The sequence below is a fragment of the Lepidochelys olivacea genome (genome assembly GCF_965140295.1).
Source record: "Lepidochelys olivacea isolate rLepOli2 genome assembly, chromosome: 2".
NCBI classification, from domain to species: Eukaryota; Metazoa; Chordata; order Testudines; family Cheloniidae; genus Lepidochelys; species Lepidochelys olivacea.
The window spans coordinates 231,578,423-231,596,798 of NC_140412.1; the positions used below are offsets into that span (position 1 = coordinate 231,578,423).

At 40.3% G+C, this 18,376-nt stretch overlaps 1 protein-coding gene across 7 annotated transcripts in view; it reads left to right on the forward strand.

Annotated features, from left to right (window-relative positions):
- CACNB2 (calcium voltage-gated channel auxiliary subunit beta 2) overlaps positions 1 to 18,376 on the forward strand; it is a 395,376-nt gene that overhangs the window by 320,331 nt on the left and 56,669 nt on the right. For all 7 annotated transcript variants that reach the window (XM_084619151.1, XM_084619150.1, XM_084619149.1 and 4 more), the window contains 2 exons: positions 13,194 to 13,316; positions 17,913 to 18,049. In XM_084619151.1, coding sequence (XP_084475277.1) covers positions 13,194 to 13,316; positions 17,913 to 18,049 — 260 coding nt within the window. The remainder of the gene's footprint in view (positions 1 to 13,193; positions 13,317 to 17,912; positions 18,050 to 18,376) is intronic.

The window sequence follows — 18,376 nt, forward strand, 5'->3', positions numbered from 1 at the left end:
TTAAGATACTGCTCCTTCAATTTCTTTGTCCTGGTCTTAAAACCATAACAAATGGAGTACCTGTCGCTAACATGACCCTCACCTAGGGACTTGAGACCACGCAAATGATGGTCACTAATGGGCATAGGTTTTCTGTGGCCTGCGCAAGGTTTAAACCCTGGGCACCTTAGCCTAGGCCCTCCCAGTACGAGGCAGGGCCTGGAGGCCCTGCTACATAGATTTTTACATGAAAGCTAAAATAATCTAAAGAAATAATACTAAAAAAATAATGAAACAATAAAATGAGAAACAAAAAAACAAATTTTAAGCTAAATGAGTATCACTAGGTAAGTAGGAGAGGAGGACTTGTGGCACCTTAGAGACTAACCAATTTATTAGAGCATGAGCTTTCGTGAGCTACAGTAGGAACACCGAGGCTCTGACTACCAACCACAGATGAAAAGAAGGAACTGAGGGAGGGGTGATTCCACTCTATATGCTCACTTCACAGCATGTGGAACTTGGTAATGGGCAGGATCACCCCTAAGGCTACCACGAGGGAAACATCTCTAGCACCAGGGCATGAGGTACGCCGTGTAGTGGACATATACAACACATCTGGAAGAACAACAGTTACAAAAAGGTAAGTTGCTCTTCTTTCAAGTAGTATCCCTATGGGTGCTCCACTCAAGGCGTGCTTGTGTTCTCTGCACCTCTGATCAGAGATTTCTCATAGCAGCAACTGTTCAGCTCATACATATGTGCCAGTCAGCCTCATGCCACTGTTATATAGCACTGTGTGGGCGAACTGCCCTCAGTTCCTTCTCAACCACCTTGGCCTGAGACGGGGCTCTGACAGTTCTCCTCATTGAAATTATCTCAGTGTGTCCCAGTTTTTATTCTAGTAGCTAGTTTATAGTAGTTCTTAGTATTAGTGTAATTAGTTAGTAAATAGAGTAGCTTTAGCTTCCTAGTATATATAAAAAATTGTATTCAAATTTTCATATGTATTATATAGATATACATTAGTTAGTAGATATTCTTATTCACTGGGGGTTATGCCTGTTTCTCCTGGTTTCAAATATTGTCTGTTGTCATTGTCATCATCATCATCATGTTCCTATTATGCCTCTGGCGTTTAGGGCAGCGACGAAGCTCCTCCACTCCTGTCTGTTTCTGGCAAGTCTTTCAATGGTTCCCCAGCTGTGCCCCAGGTTTTTCTGCTTGGCTTCCACAGCTCTTTGCCATGTTGTTTTTGGGCAGCCTCGTTTTCACTTGCATTCAGGTGTCCATCTTATTGCTACTCTGATGATGTAATCAGTTTCCATCTGAAGCATGTGACTGATCTATCTCCAACGCCTCCTGGCAATGATGGTGCTCAGATTCTCTTGGCTGTCGTACCAGGAGGCAATCCCAGTAAATGACTGGCACTCCCATTGCCTCAGGGAATTGCAGGGAATCCCAGAAGTGTAGCTTCTGTCTGGCATTGAAGTCTAGAACCATAAAAAACAGGGAGATCAAACTTTGTGTCCTTATGGAGAGCTCGCTGCCCTGGCTTCTGACCCAGGGAAGGGGACACTCCCGTCTTCCCCAGTACATTGTTTTCTGAGCAAGTCTGCTTCCTCCACTATCTCTGAGCTATACTCTAAGGGCATCTAAGAGAAAGACCCAAAACTCCTCTCAAAAGTCTTCCAAAGACCATGTCCCAAGTTCACCAGGTAGGGAATCTACCTCAAAAAAGCACAGGTTGTTCATGTCTTCAGGTACTTCAGCACCATCTGCTCTCCAGTCCAGTACCCATGAGACTCCTGGTTCCTCAGGTACAAAGTGCACCACGAGACCAAAAGACAGCAAAACCTCGGGCCTGGAGAGATCATTGGTACTGTCACCGGATCCAGGTTGCAAGAAGAGTTATTCCTCTGCTTCCTTGATACTGAAGAAGCCCATTCAGGCTCTGACTGCACTGCCCTCAGAGCAGCCAAGACTCATGATATTGTCAGCTCCCTTGGCCACTATTACCTCAGTGGAAACCATGGCATGCTTGGTACCACAGGAGTTTCATTTTCCCTGAGACCTGGCTGTATCTGAGATGTCCAGTTCACCACTGCTTGGCTCCAACATATTTTTGCTACTCAGTGGGCACTTCTTCCAAGACCACAAATGGAAAATTAATTCCAATGTGTTACACAACATATTCCAGCAATGGGGCAACCCCAGGGAGACTTTATCACTGTGGTGAACAACAAGAGATGTGCCCAGCTTTGCTCCAGAGGTAGGCTGGGTCACCAATCCCTGGGGGATGCCTTTCACCTTCATTGGTTGTTGGATCTACTGTACAGATTCCCTCCAGCTCTTCTAATAGCCAAAGTTCTACTCAAAATAAAAAAGAGCAAAGCCAGAGTCATCCTAATAATTCTGACCTGGCCCAGACAAACATGATTTCCTTACCTGATACACCAGATCACTCTCCAGGCTTCTCCTCTCCCAGAAAGGCAGGAAGATCTTTCACCTCAGTCTAGAGTGCTTTAACTCAAAGCACGGGGAGAGGGGGTATCAATAGTTCACAGGATTAGAGACAACCTGCTCAGAAGAGGTAAAAAGAGTACTAATACACAGCAGGAGACAGTCTACTTGCCACACATATTCTCAAAAATGGACACGATTTGTCTGTTGGTGTGACCTCAAACATATTCCACCGACTACATCATTGCTGCCAGATATATTGGACCATATCCTAACATTAAAAAGTTGGGGCTATCACTGAGTTCCATTAGCATCCACATGGCAGCCATCATGGCTTTCCATTCTTCAACAGAGGATTATTCTGTTTTTGCCCATCAAACGACAGGAGTTCCTCAGGGGGCTCAGAAATCTTTTTCTGCCAGTGAAGCATCCTATTCTGATTTGGGACCTCAATCTGGTTCTTAAATGCCTTACAAGACCACCATTTGAAGTGGTGGCTACCTGTTCACTCCTCCATTTATCAATGAAAACAGCATTCCTGATAACCCTCAACTTAGTGTGTTGGATTGGGGAAATAGGGGCCGTTATGGCATGTTCCCCATTCACAGTATTTAAGGACAAAATCACATTGTGACTATGCCCCAAACTTTTACCTAAAGTTTCCTCTGAGTTTCATATTAGCCAACCCATTCATCTGCCAATCTTCAACCCTAAACGTCACCTCATTAAACAAGAGGCAAGGTTGCACACCCTTGACATCAGGAGAGCTCTGGCCTTCTATCTGGAAAGGACTAAACTCTTCAGAAAGACCCCCAAATTGTTTGCTCACAGATGGATCAAAAGGGTCTGCAATCTCTAATCAAAGACTTTCTAAGTGGATATCCATCTACATTAATTCTTGCTATGAATCTTCTAATATTCAAGCTTCTTTAGTAAGAACTCACTCTACAAGGTCCATTTCCACCTCAATGGAATTTCTCAAAAATGTGCCATTGTTGAAATATGTAAAGCTATTTCTTAGCCTTCTGTACAGACCTTTTTTGAACACTATGAAATAACTGACGGCTCTGCTTTTGATACTGTGTTTGGCTCGGCTGTACTCTCTTCTGTACAGGACTCAACTCCAGAGCCCACTCAGCTTAGAGGGAACTGATTGATAGTCATGTAGAGTGGAGTACCCATAGGGACACTATTCAAAGAAGAGGAAGAAATGGTTACTTACCCTATGCAGTAACTGTGGTTCTTCAAGATGTGTGTCCCTATGAGTTCTCCACTACCAACCCTCCTTCTGCTCTGGAGTTCTCTGGAATAGGGCTTTGCAATAGAGAAAGAACTGAGGGCAGTTTGCATGCACAGTGCTATATAACAATGGCACAGGGCACAAAGCTGACTGGCACACATGTGTGGGCCAAACGGATAGTGCTATGAGAAATCTCTGATGAAAGATGCAAGGGGCACAAGTGCACTTTGAGTGGAGTACCCAGTAGGGAGACACATCTCAAAGAACCACAGTTATTGCACGTTTTTCTTTTTACTTCTACTGCTGCAAAGCAACCAGTTCATGTCAATTGCCTCTCAGCTAGACAATAAAGGAGAAGATGTATGAGTGTTTTTAAATTCATCAGTATCATTGAAAAACTGTCTTCTAGGATATCACGTTATAATCCAATACTTCATATTAAATAGTGGATGTAATTACGATGCATCACTTTCCTTTTGTTAGTGTTTATAGCCTCCTCTTTCTTCACTGGGCTCTTGATCCAAGTCCTTTAGTTTCCTTCAATAGGAATTAAATCAGACCCTAAATTATCAGACAATTGTAGATCCTTTACCATCGATCTTCTCATGGGGAAAAATCTAGACCAGGAAGAATATACTTTTTATTTTGACATAGCTGATCTGTTTTAAATCCTCCTTCATGGTGGTCTATGCCCTCCAACTGCTGTCTTCCTTGCTGATGCTACATCTTTGATGCAGCTTTTGTGGTGGTACAAAAGACAAACAGCAAGTTCTGCTGATGGTTAATCAAGAGCCAGAAATCCTTTTGATATTCCAGGACAGTGGTTCTCAACCTTTCCAGACTACTGTACCCCTTTCAGGAGTATGATTTGTCTTGTATACCCCCAAGTTTCACCTCACTTAAAAACTACTTGCTTATAAAATCAGATATAAAAATTCAAAAGTGTCACAGCACATTATTACTGAAAAATTGCTTACTTTCTAATTTTTATCATATAATTATACAATAAATCAAGTTGAATATAAATATTGTACTTACATTTCAATTTATAGTACATAAAGCAGTATAAACAAGTTATAGTCTGTATGAAATTTTAGTTTGTACTGACTTCGCTAGTGCTTTTGCTGTAGCCTGTTGTAAAACTAGGCAAATATCTAGACGAGTTGATGTACTTCTTGGAAAACCTGCGTATCATCGGGGGTACATGTACCTTGGTTGAGAACCACTGTTCCTGGGTATTAGTCAGTTAAATATTAAGAGTGAAATCCAGGCACCATTAAAGGGCCTGATTTTGCCACCCTTGCTTACACTGAGTAAAGACTTACTCTGTGGCTAGTCCCCTTGATCTCAATGGACTGCTTTCTGAAGAAGATGCTACTTAGCACGAGCAAGCGTGACAGAATCAGGCCATAAATTGTCTTATGCAGAAGTTCTCACAATGAACAAGCAGGAATCAACAGGAAAATGTTCACATGCTACATATGCTGTCCTAGTATTAGTGATGGGGGGTGTTTCTATTAATTAAGGAAAGAGACCATTTTTCTTTTTATAGTTTTTTTCAGAACCGTATCTTAGATAATTAGTGTTTATAACTCTAACATATTATTGATGTTTCAAAAAAGGAAATATTCCCACATCTTAGACAATACCTTGTAAAACTGATGCGATAGTTACAAGTGGCTATTTCAACAAGCATATTGGATTTTAAGAAACAGACTGATATTTGTTTGCGTTTCATTCCAAACTGATCCTTGAGTGCTGAGGGCTCATCTTAAATTCCTTTTTCTTTTGTGACAGACAAAGGAATGCAAAAGATATGTTTAATGATTTTATAGTTGTATGATTGTCAAGTTAATTAGTGATTTCTGGCAGCTTGTTGACAGAGAAGAAAAAAGAGAAAAAAAGGCACATGAACTAGGGTGCTGTACATAATTCTTAAAATGCTCACCATCAGAAAAGGCATACGTATTATATATTAGCCCTTTGCTGTTGAATATCTCTTCCTATGTTTGTCCCTTTTGGAATCAGATTCCTTCAAAAGATCAACAGGTTCCATTCTGTAGAGTGTAAAGGATATAGACTGGGAATGATATAAGCTATATTGGATATAGCAATTCAGACTTATTCCAGGAAAGAAAAGATAAACAAATAAACTGGGTTAGTCTCCAGTCATTTCACAGTACTTTCTGGGGCATGTGACCTTGAAAGACCAGTAGTTGAAAGTACAATTTTAGTTTTATATCATTAGCTGTGATTGAAAGAATAACTGAGGAACATTTTGGATTCTTCGAATCTACCATTTTAAAAGTTGGCACATTTAGGTCAAATTGGAGTGACATGGAAAAAAACAGGTGTTAGGTAGTTCTGACCGTACACCTGGTTTTTTTCCATCTCACTCCAATTTGACCTAAACGTGCCAACTTTTAAAATGGTAGATTCGAAGAATCCAAAGTGTTCCTCAGTTATTAGCAGAATTGTTACTTGGAAGGTGCAGGGCAACAAAAGAATCATACAGACAAGTAGAGCTACAGAAAGAGAGATAAGGATTAAGAAGGTGGGCTGGTAGGAATTAATGCAATAAGAGGTCTGAATTAGTCATCTGAGTTATAAAAATGGATCATGAAAGTGCAAAAGATCAGAATTTCATAGTGGTTTTGTGCACTTCTTTGAACACATGCCTATTTTCAAATCTCATAGGCATACTTCTTGTTTGACTTTTACATTGAATCCAGTGAAGCAAGTGCAAGTTACATTAAAAACTTTTTACCGTTTAAGTGAAACCTGAAGTTTCAACCAATTATTTTCACACCTACTCATGCATAACTTCACAACTTCCTTTTACAATATAGGGAAAGACAGTGGAATCTCTTTACCCTAGCTGTCTTGTCCCCACATTTGGACTTGTCATCCCAAGTCAACTAGTTGGAATATTTCCAAATATCTGATAAGGAGAAATAATAGTAGAGTGAGGAAGTGACTATACAAGAGTTGATGCATTATTCATTTGTTGCTATTGTGGAAGGTTGTAATTTTCTTTAACAGCCGAATGAACTATTTTGGGCAACTGTTGCAACTACTTTCACATACTGTTGGCATGAGTAAGGAAGAACTGCTACTGGTATGGGTAAGAGGAATGCTGATACTGTCCCTAGATGGTAAATGCTGATCTTCATAGAGTGCTAATGGGTCTGTAAAAATGGGCTACATATTCTTGTCTTTGGCTAAGGTCCCATCATTTGTGAGGTCTGTTCCAAAGAAAATGTAAGTTAGTTTCACAATGAATATGAGTACATGCCAATAGGCTGTGTTATCTAGACTGTATTTTCAACATACCCCATGTGGCTTTGTGTTATAGCCTCATGAAAATGACTAATATGAGGATTATGCTCAAATAATCATTCACCGTCTTCACTCGGATGATTGAAATAGCTAATTTTTAAAACTTCAAACTTGGCATACAGCTACGTCTTCCATGATTTATAGTCACTTTGTAAAGTTTGGGGGAAAATGTGTCAAGAAATTATTAAGGGTTAGGTATCATAACCCTTAACTATGTTGAGTAGTATTTCAAGCAGCCTGATAGTTATCATTTTCCTTACCAGTTCAAGTATGCACATATTTAAGTGGTACCAATTTCAGCCTTCCAATGACTGTACACATCCAGGCAGCAACTGCTGGTTTCCCATTTATTGTAAAGGTAGCATCAGGAGGAGTCCAGCAGAGGCCTTTCTTTGAGCCCCAGTATGCACAAATTTTGCTTTAATTATTGAGTCTAATGATCTCACTTTAACTCCTGCTATACATATGCATCATTATACTGCACATTGACATAAATCCCAACCGATGACCCCACTTCCTATATTTACTGCCAGCGGAACTCCCTATTAAAACCCAGCTATAGAAACAATCCTGGCACCCCATCCCCGTAAAGAAGCTCATGGTTTCGTCCTTCCAACTGCAAAACTCTTTCCAGGATGCCCATTTAGATAAGTTGTGCTATTGCAGTTACATTAAGATCGCATAAAGGTGCCATTTTTTGCCTTTGGAAAATTAAATTTTAAAATTCTACATTATTGCAACAGTACGACTGAGATCTTAAACGTACAAGACTCTCTCACAAAACTAAGTGATCGGGCAACAAAATGGCAAATGAAATTTAATGTGAACAAATATAAAGTAATGCACATTGGAAAAAATAACCCCAGCTATACATACAATATGATGGGGGGCTAATTTAGCTACAGCTAATCAGGAAAAAGATCTTGGAGTCATCATGGATAGTTCTCTGAAGACGTCCACGCAGTGTGCAGCGGCAGTCAAATGGGATATTAGGAATCATTAAAAAAGGGATAGAGAATAAGACGGAGAATATCTTATTGCCCTTATGTAAATCCATGGTACGCCCACATCTTGAATACTGCATACAGATGTGGTCCCCTCCTCTCAAAAAAGATATAGTGGCATTAGAAAAGGTTCAGAGAAGGGCAACTAAAATGATTAGGGGTTTGGAACAGGTCCCATATGAGGAGAGATTAAAGAGGCTAGTACTTTTCAGCTTGGAAAAGAGGAGACTAAGGGGGGATATGATAGAGGTATATAAAATCATGAGTGGTGTGGAGAAAGTGAATAAGGAAAAGTTATTTACTTGTTCCCATAGTATAAGAACTAGGGGCCACCAAATGAAATTAATGGGCAACAGGTTTAAAACAAATAAAAGGAAGTTCTTCTTCACTCAGCGCACAGTCAACCTGTGGAACTCCTTGCCCGAGGAGATTCTGAAGGCTAGGACTATAACAGGGTTTAAAAGAGAACTGGATAAATGCATGGAGGTTAAGTCCATTAATGGCTATTAGCCAGGATAGGTAAGGAATGGAATCCTTAGCCTCTGTTTGTCAGAGGGTGGAGATGGATGGCGGGAGAGAGATCACTTGATCATTACCTGTTAGGTTCACTCCCTCTGGGGCACCTGGCATTAGCCACTGTCGGTAGACAGGATACTGGGCTGGATGGACCTTTGGTCTGACCCAGTATGGCCGTTCTTATGTTCTTATGTTCTAAGACCTGAAATAAAGTTTCCATGGTAACTCTGCTACTTTGAACTTTTACATTTTAATTTACAAATAATTGAAAATACTACATAAGCACAGTACAGTCCCCCTAATTGCCACTTTGCTGATGTGCAAACCAGTAATTCTCACAAAAAGAAACATCTGTTTTACTCCACTTCTCAGCAAAGATACCATAGCTAAGGCCTGCAGTGAAGCATTATATTACTGAGACTCCATTACTCTTGCAAAACATCATGTACCCCACAGCCTATGCAGCACATTAGGCCTACATTAAGCAGCAGAGACCCTTCTCCCCCTTATGGCCCACCTCCCTTTCCAATCCAAACAACATAGAATAATATCTATACCAAGTATTGTTTATTCATTTTTATATTAAATCCTATTATTTTATACTGCTGCAATGCCAGTACTAATACGTAAAGCGATAGTACAATATGGCAGGGAAAACCTGGATATGGCACTAGGGGCTTTTTGGTATCCAGGTAAAAGTATCAGGTGATTTTGGTTTCAGGCAGCTGACGCTTTTGCTGTGGGGTTAGGATGCTTTGCCTTTTTTCCCTTCTCTTTTTTGGACAGAGACAGTGGTATCTTTATACTTGGGATGCAGTGTGTTGAATTGTTCATCCATCACCCTAGCAACACTTTACAGCAATTAGCTACTCGCTTTAACTTACCCCAATTCTTGTCTCCAAATCTAGAAGTGTCTATAAGTCATGTTTACTTTGTGCTTCTGCTAAAACAATCAGCAGTGAGATAGTTAATGCTGACATTGAAACTGTCACACAGATGTGTTAATACTCTATTAAGATGGATAGGGCATCAGTTATCTCCAGTTCACACTTTGAAACTATTTTAGCAACTAGGAGGACTAGGGAGTTTGAGGCAGATCTGCAGCACTAACGGAACAGAGAGCTGGCCTATCAGGGCTTTTGGGGACTCCTGATATCAGGGGAATTTCTGAGTGGCCCAAAACCATGGTCTGGAGCAGCAGGAGGTGGACTCCAATGTACCCTGCGCTACAAGGATTCTAAGCCAGCAGAACAGGCCCTAGGAGACTGCTGTAGGTGGCATAATTTAGGCTGTTCTAAATTATTCAGGGCTCTGGTTGGGTCAAGGATCAAGGCAGAATCACCCTGGGTCTTGCAACAAGCATAGTTTGACCTGACCCCAAGGATCTGGCTCTTTTTCCCTCCCCTTTTTAGATTAAAGCTTAGATTTTGGATAATAATTTGGAGAAATTTAAATGAAACCCACAATTATTATTTAGTGAATTACACAGCAGCCTACAGACCATCTATAAGTAAACTATGCATTATCAAAAATAATCAAAAGTAAGCTGCACCTGTAAAATTAAATAAACTAATTATTTTATTATGCCATTTCTTTGATTGTATATGTTATTTGTTCATTTACTTACAAAATCAGAAAAGTCTATACTCTGTGTTGAATTATACTTCTGGGGGAATTCTGCACCAAAAAAAAAAATTCTGCAAAATTCTGCATATTTTATTTGTAAAAATAATGCAACACAATCCTGCTGGTTTCAATTATTTAGATAATTTATTTAAACTACAATGCAATGAATGGCGAATGGGAGTGGGGAGCATTGGAGGAAATCTCTAAACCTCTTTTGTCTAATAGTAATGTAGCTAAGTTTGGTCCTTTATTTCTAGTTGTTAGTCAACAAATATATGTAGCCATATGTTCAGTGTTACATCATAGGCAACAGAAGAGCAAGTGAGGGCTGGGGAATAAATTCACGATTTATATTGGCTACTGACCATCTCCAGAAAGGTCAGTAGCAAACAGTTCATGGAGCACATTTTGATAGGAAACTTTTTCAGTCCAAAAATTTAGACCAGTTCTAATCACTAAAGCACTATAAGCATTTATAAGGCCAGTCTGGCAATGTAAAGGAGCCTAAAGGAGCCTTAAAACTTTTACACCTATTTTATACTCCTGGGGGAATTCACAAAGACAATGGGAACAACTCTCTAAGCAGGCAGGCTGATACATTCTGCTCTACCTGAAGGGACAGAGCCTGTCCCAAGCCTAAGCTCTGCCCCTCCATGCCAAGCATGCAACAATAGCAAGCGAGAAGGACAGAGTGTCTGTGTGTGTGTCTCTCTCTCGCATGCATGACTGCCCAGCCCCCCCGTCCTATGATTTTCGTCTCTACTGGCTGGTCCGGATCCCTGAAATGACCTGCCTATGCTGTCAGGGAGGGATGTGTGACTGCTCTTGCAGCTTCCCTTTGCTTCCCCATCAGAAGTCATTTTTCTGTGGAGAAGCAAAGAAAACTGTGGGGTACATGAATTCTGCACACATGCAGGGACACAGAACTCCCCCAGGAGTAGTCATTAACACGAATGAGTTTCTACTACCTGGATAATGTTTGCTTTAACATTGCTTTGGGAATCCACATTTTTTACTTTCATGACTTGGGTTTTTAAAATGTGTACATTAATGTTGCATTTACATAGGTTTTCGTACATTTAATTGTTTGTTAACAATGGTTGTTATATTTTGTCACTTAGTCTCACTGTACCACTAACCTTAAAGTATGGTTTTACTCTGGGAAGTGACTAGTAAAGTTGGCACCTTCTTACTCAACAGATGTGCTCTCTAGGCCTGATCCTGTACCATTGACTTAAATGAGCTGTGATACAGCATGGCCAGAGGGCATCAGGAGTGTGATAGAGGGGATATATGTAAGCCCCAGGATGATGAGAGCCTTATTCCCTGTAGAGGGAAGAGAGGTTGTTATAGATTAATTAGAGCACCTGAAGTCAGTCACCTGATAAAAAAACCCCTGCTTCAATCAGACAGTTGGAGCAGAGTGGTTTGGTGTTGGAGCAGAGAGCAGTTTGAAGGAGAGCAGAGTTTGGATAAGTGCTGTGGCAGGCCAGAAGACCAAGACCCTAAGTGGCGGCCAGTACATTCCTCGGCCTGCGCTGCTTCCGGCAGCTCCCATTGGCCTGGAGCAGCGAACTGCGGCCACTGGGAGCCGCGATTGGCCGAACCTGCGGATGCGGCAGGCAAACAAACTGGCCCGGCCCGCCAGGGGCTTTCCCTGCACAGGCAGTGGAACAAGTTTGGGAACCACTGCCCTAGGTAAAGGGAAACCCGGCTTGTGCAGAGCAGAGGGACTCCACATACACAAGGGGTTGGGAGAAACCTGGCCCAAGCAGAGAGAGTGCAGGAAGCCCCACAAACTGAAGGGCCAGAGGGGGAAGTAGCTCAGGGGAAGGAATCGCTAGTTCAAGTGGTTTGCCGCTATCCCTAGGGCCCCTGGGTTGGGAACCGGAGTAGAGGGCGGGCCCGAGTCCCTCCCTCTCCACTCCCCTTCTTTGGGATACTAGTGGGACAGTTAATACCCCAGATCAGGGGCGAGAAACGGCTCCCTGAACCCTCCCCCCGCAAAAGAAGAGAAAGTGCAGGACCCATCATAGCAGTGCCGGCAATTTGCCACAGAGCATAGAATCAAACCCTCTTTGCATATTTAAGGGCATTTCATCTCAAAAATATTTTAATGCATAATATTATACATAAGCATAACGCATAATAGCGTAAGTGTAGACTGCAGACCTGCTCACTTTAAAATAAGTTTTCTCTAGTATTTTCTCCTTTTTGCACTGCAAAGCCAACACAGCTATGAGAGAGTTCCAACTGCAATCAACTTCTGATCATGGTTAAATTTGCAACTCTCTTGTAAGTGAGGGCAGAACTAGACTGAAGAATGTTTTAGTGGTGTTAATGCATTAGCTAAAATGAACTTTGAGATCCAGAGTGAGTCTGCAGTACTAGTGGCTAAAAATACATCCTTTCATTCATAAAATGAGAAAATATGTAACAATTGAGATAAAATAAACATGGAACTTCAGAATGCTGTTTTTATACAGGTACTTTTCAGTGTAGGAAACACTTTAAGCTACTTTAAGCACCAAGAGAAGAGTGCTGGGCTATTTAATAGATGGAAAAGTCTTGGGGCCATGTAATTCTCAATGTAATACTGTGATGGTGAGCTTTTAAGGACATGTTGTACCTAATGTATGCTGTAAATGGACATTTTGACCTAAGATTTCAGTAGCGACAAGCTACTTCGGGTGCTTCAGTTTCTGGATGCCCAAAATCACTAGTCGTTTTAGAAAATTCAAATTATATTTCTGCATGAACATTACTAACGATTCTATTGCTTTGAAACTGAATGTCAGCTGTTTTTCTCAAGTGAAATTGTTAGAATATACCTGTTATAGTCACATTGCGAACAAAAAATATTTTGAGTAGAGCAGTTCTTAAATTTCATAAGTTTTATGGCATGTGGTTTTTGCTGTGTTAATTGGGAGAATTAACTTCCAGGAAGATATATCAATAACTCTATATCTGACTCTATAGGATTGAGAAAGAAAATGTTCAAAATCTGCTTACCTTTTATCCTGCAGACAAAACCTGTTGCATTTGCAGTCCGGACAAATGTCGGCTATAGTGCAGGACATGATGATGATGTCCCAGTTCCAGGCATGGCCATCTCATTTGAAGCAAAAGATTTTCTCCATGTTAAAGAAGTAAGTAAAACTTGCAGCTGTTTTCACTATTTTATTAATAATAATAACAATAATAGCCCTTAACATCAACATAGCACTTTACATTTTCAAAGCACTGTACAAATATTACCAAAATGGAACAATGCAACAGGATTTATAGCTTCCTGGAAATATTGTGCTCATTGTATATGATCTCTTGCACATTCTGTTTTCAAGTGCATAACATTTGAAAAGAAAATGATGATGTTCTCTGATGATTGTATCACTTTTGTTGGCTTTAAAACAAATCTAGTTCTGCAATCTGCACGTTCAATTATGTAATCTCTGCAGGGATTCACTGTCCTCACACTATAGGGATTGGTTCTGATTTAGCAGCCAACAGTTACTTCTCTCTAATGCTTGTGAAAAAATTCCTTGGCCCTATTTTTTTTTTCTGGAGTACCTTCATTGATTTCAGTTAATTATATTATATCATAGATAGCATTTAAATATATAGTTATAAGAAATTAGACAGTAAATAAACAATGTAATAACTATCAATATGCTTATGCTAGCCTCCCAAGTGACTATCTAATCACGTTGTCTGTGCCATTGGTCTATCCTTTCTCCCAATCAGTTTTTGGAAAATTTTTACACAGGCACAAAGGAAGTTTCATACCCACAAATCTTCCTTCTTTCTCCCTTTCTTGCAAGAAAAAAATGTGGAAGGTCAACATCTGAAGTAAATAATTTTAAAACTTTCTCTGGGAAGCCACCTGGTACAGGCTTCCGTTGCTCTCTTCTGAATCTATTTCCTGAATCTAAGTCCCCAGCTCCCTGGCAGTGTGCCCCAGGGTGCTTTTGCCCCAAGGTGATCTTTCCAAGAGCCCCCAAAATTGGACACTTGTGACAGGGCACAACAATTCCTATTACTCACTGATGCAGTAGTCTTAATAAACAAATTTCTGTTTATTGAGGCTGCAGGATAGCAGTAAATGGGAGGTGTTTATGCACTGTTGTTATTGTATAATGATTTTTTGTCCAGGCTAGTTGTAAGCATAACTGCTATGCTTTTGCAAAATTGCTTCTTTTCTCTCATGGTTGACTGCTGAAGTGATCTGCCTCCTGTGAAATTGTCATTAACTGTGGAAGAGGCAGAAAAGCTGGGAGTCAGCATAAAAATGATTGGAACAATTCATCTGTACATGTGTAAAAACATCTCGAGCTTCTTTGAAATCATCCGAATTTCACTCCTGCGGAGAGACAAGGAATTCAGTTGTTGTTATTAATGGTAGTATCTATGAGGAGGGTAGGTGCTTTTCCCAGCATTCATGGAACAGTCATCCCCAAAGGAATTCTCAATGGATAGACAGAAAGCTAGACAGAGATTAGGGAAAGGGAACAATAAATAGAGATTTTAGTCCATTTTACATTGGTGATTAATGATTAATTTTCCCGTGAAACATGAAACACAAATAAAAGGGAATAATTCAGATTCAAAGGGTGCACGATGAAGAAAAAAATCTTGTCTGAAATCCTCTATAATTTATCCTATGTAATATCTTCAGTGACACAAAGGGATTTGCATTAAGAATTTTGAGGAACAGAATCATGGCAACACTTCAGCATTTTTCACATACACCCACAAAATGGGATTGTAACTAATACTGTCATACAAAACTGCAATTTCAGTTTTAATTGACTTCACATGTGGACAGAGTTGGCACCGGGGTTTGTTGCAGGGTTTGGTTCCTGGGTTGGTGTTTTTGTTGTGTGGTGTGTAGTTGCTGGTGAGTATTTGCTTCCGGTTGGGGGCTGTCTGAAAGCGAGGACTGGCCTGTCTCCCAAGGTCTGTGAGAGTGAGGGATCGCCCTTCAGGATCGGTTGTAGATCCTTGATGATGCATTGGAGAGGTTTTAGTTGGGGTCTGTAGGTGATGGCTAGTGGCGTTCTGTTACTTTCTTTGTTGGGCCTGTCTTGTAGTAAGGGACTTCTGGGTACCCTTCTGGCTCTGTCAATCTGTTCCTTCACTTCAGCAGGTGGGTATAGCAGTTGTAAGAATGCTTGATAGAAATCCTGTAGATGTTTGTCTCTGTCTGAGGGATTGGAGCAAATGCAGTTGTATCTTAGAGCTTGATGTAGACAATGGATCGTGTGATGTGGTCTGGATGAAAGCTGGAGGCATGTAGGTAAGTATAGCAGTCAGTTGGTTTCCAGTATAGGGTGGTGTTTATGTGACCATCGCTTATTAGCACTGTAGTGTCTAGGAAGTGGACCTCTTGCGTGGACTGGTTCAGACTGAGATTGATGGTGGGGTGGAAATTGTTGAAATCCTGGTGGAATTCCTCAAGGGCCTCCTTCCCATGGGTGCACATGATAAAGATGTCATCAATGTAGCGGAAGTAGAGTAGGGGCGTTAGGGGATGAGAGCTGAGGAAGCGTTGTTCTAAGTCAGCCATAAAAATGTTGGCATACTGTGGGGCTATGCGGGTACTCATAGCAGCCCCGCTGACTACTGGTCCTGTCTCTGAGGAGTGATTAGTATCTATTGCTCCTGAGTAAGGAAGAAGAACCCAATCGGAAATTAACCTCTCCAGTGGTACAATTCTCTACATTGAATTAGTAACAAATTTCCTCTCTACCAACCTCAGCTTGAATTCTGTAAATATGATATAAGGTGAGGTAAAGTACACCTTTCTATACCAAAAACCACCCATATAGTCACTCTTTGGTTAGTGGGTGGTGTTTCAGTGCTTTCATGTCTGGTCAGGATTCCCCCAAAGCAGTTGACTTTAATTCCTGTTAGTGTTTTATTCAGTACTCTGCCAGGGTTGCTGATTCGGTGCCCTTTCTGGCCACACCCCTTTGGCCAGTGCTGTTTGCTTTTACAGTGACCTCTTATAGTCTCTCACACCTTTGCACTGCCACAGACAGGACCCATATCCTGCTGCCAAGGCCTTCTACTAGTGTTTGTAATATTGAAGTAATTTTAGCATGTTGTTATTGGTCACAATGTTATAAAGTCCCTTTTTAAAATTCTGTTACAGTATTTGACTGTGATACATTGCAGCAGTGAATTCTTTGGGCTGATTGTCCACTGACTTCTGTGTGAAGAAATATTTTCTAAAAATATTGCCCTTCTGTGGCTCTTTCCTATCTCTACCACTGGAAGATATCACTATATCATATTGTCTTTAAAGAGTTAATCTTTGGCAGGAAGTTCACGTTTGAAGTTACTGTGCATCCTACAAAGATACTATACAGACCCTTACTTCCTGTTGATTCACCTGTTCTCTCATTCACAAAGACAGGAGCCAGTGGCATGAATGCAGCATTATGCAGTCAGGCTAATTACAGAGCATCAGACTTGTGTTTACTTGCTAGTTAAATAAGTTAACTTAAAATTTGTCTCAGGCATCACAAAAATTCCACAGAAGTGACCAAAATTGAACACAGTACTCCAAATAACAGTGTGTGTCATTGTTCCATTCCCATTATATTCTGAATTACCTTTATTTCCTTTTTAAAGGTACCCAGGCATACTGTTTGCTCTTCTAACTCCTGCACATTGGTTAATATTATATTGAATTACATTTTGTCTCATATGCACCAAAACATCAAAATCAGTCAATTAACTTTGTATTAGATAAAGAAAATTCAGTCCAAAATAAACTCATACATTCTGTTCATAAATGATCAAAAACACCTGATAGCATGTGCACACGATTCCCAGAAAGCTGAACATGGGACCTATCCAATGCTGGAACAAAGTTAGTCTAATGGGTGAGGGATAAAAAGTAACAGCTCTTCTTTGTCGAGCTGTGTGGTAGTGGAAGCTGATACGAATGAAGCGTGGCTCTAACTGATCTGTTCACTGTTACATGTATGCATAAAGTGACATTCTGTTAACTGGGATGTCTTGTATGCTAAACCTACTTTGTAACTTTTCCATTCATACAAAAATATTATAAAATATTTCTCAATTTTTGTCTGTTCATGTGGATGTGGATATGTTACAGTTCATTAGAATATACCATACAGATAGATCAGGAATAAGGACGGGGGGGGGGGGAGGTAGGAATGGCAAAGTCTCAGAGCATATGATGGAGCAGAGGGTGAGTTTTGCAGAGTAGAGTTTTATATGCCAAGTAAAGAGTTGGAAGTCATGGGCTATGTCCAGGAAAAATAAGCCTCAAGAGACAGGCTTTGAAGTGTTAGGAAGTTGCGGGGGCGTTACAGATGGTAGGAGCAGAATGGAAGAGGTATCTATTGTCCACTGTAGAGAGAGACAAGGTGGGAGAAAAGGAGGAATGCTGGTATTTGAAAAGCATAGAGAACAACCTGTAAAATGGAAAGGGTTGAATTGGAGAGGTGGAGGGGAACTCAAATTGATGGAGAATCATGAAGACTAAGAGAGAGAGTTTTTGCATTTTAATTGTTTGCAAGTTATAATTATTCTTAAAAGTATTTCTGAAAATTCCCAGGACTCTGCATAGCCATAATAGTCTAGTGCAGTGACTAACTGGGGAGGAATTATACAAAAAAGAATTGAGTGCAAATTGAAAAAAAGAGACTAAAATGAACCAATAATATTATTTTGTAATACATGTATTTTTTTTCATTTCTTTATATCTTTAGAAGTTTAACAATGACTGGTGGATAGGACGGTTGGTAAAAGAAGGCTGTGAAATAGGATTCATACCAAGTCCAGTCAAATTAGAAAACATGAGGATACAGCATGAACAAAGGGCAAAGCAAGGAAAATTCTACTCCAGGTAATAAAAATAAAGGCAAATTTTAAAATATCTTTGACTGTGATGTATAATTTAGGAATCATAACTGTAGATTCAAGGCATCCAATATTTCTTTATTGTTTTCTCTTTAGTTAATATAATTGTTAACTCTGAAAATTTTGAATTAATTAAGGAACACTGTCACAAAATAATAGTTTTAGTGGTCTGGTTTCACTGCTACTGTTAAGAAAAAGCAGGGAATATTGGTCTAAATGAGGACAATGTGCCACTCTCATTTCAAAGCGATAGAGTTATGCATTAGCCACACAGTACTTCTAACTAGTCTGTGTCAGCATTTCCAGTGTGAAT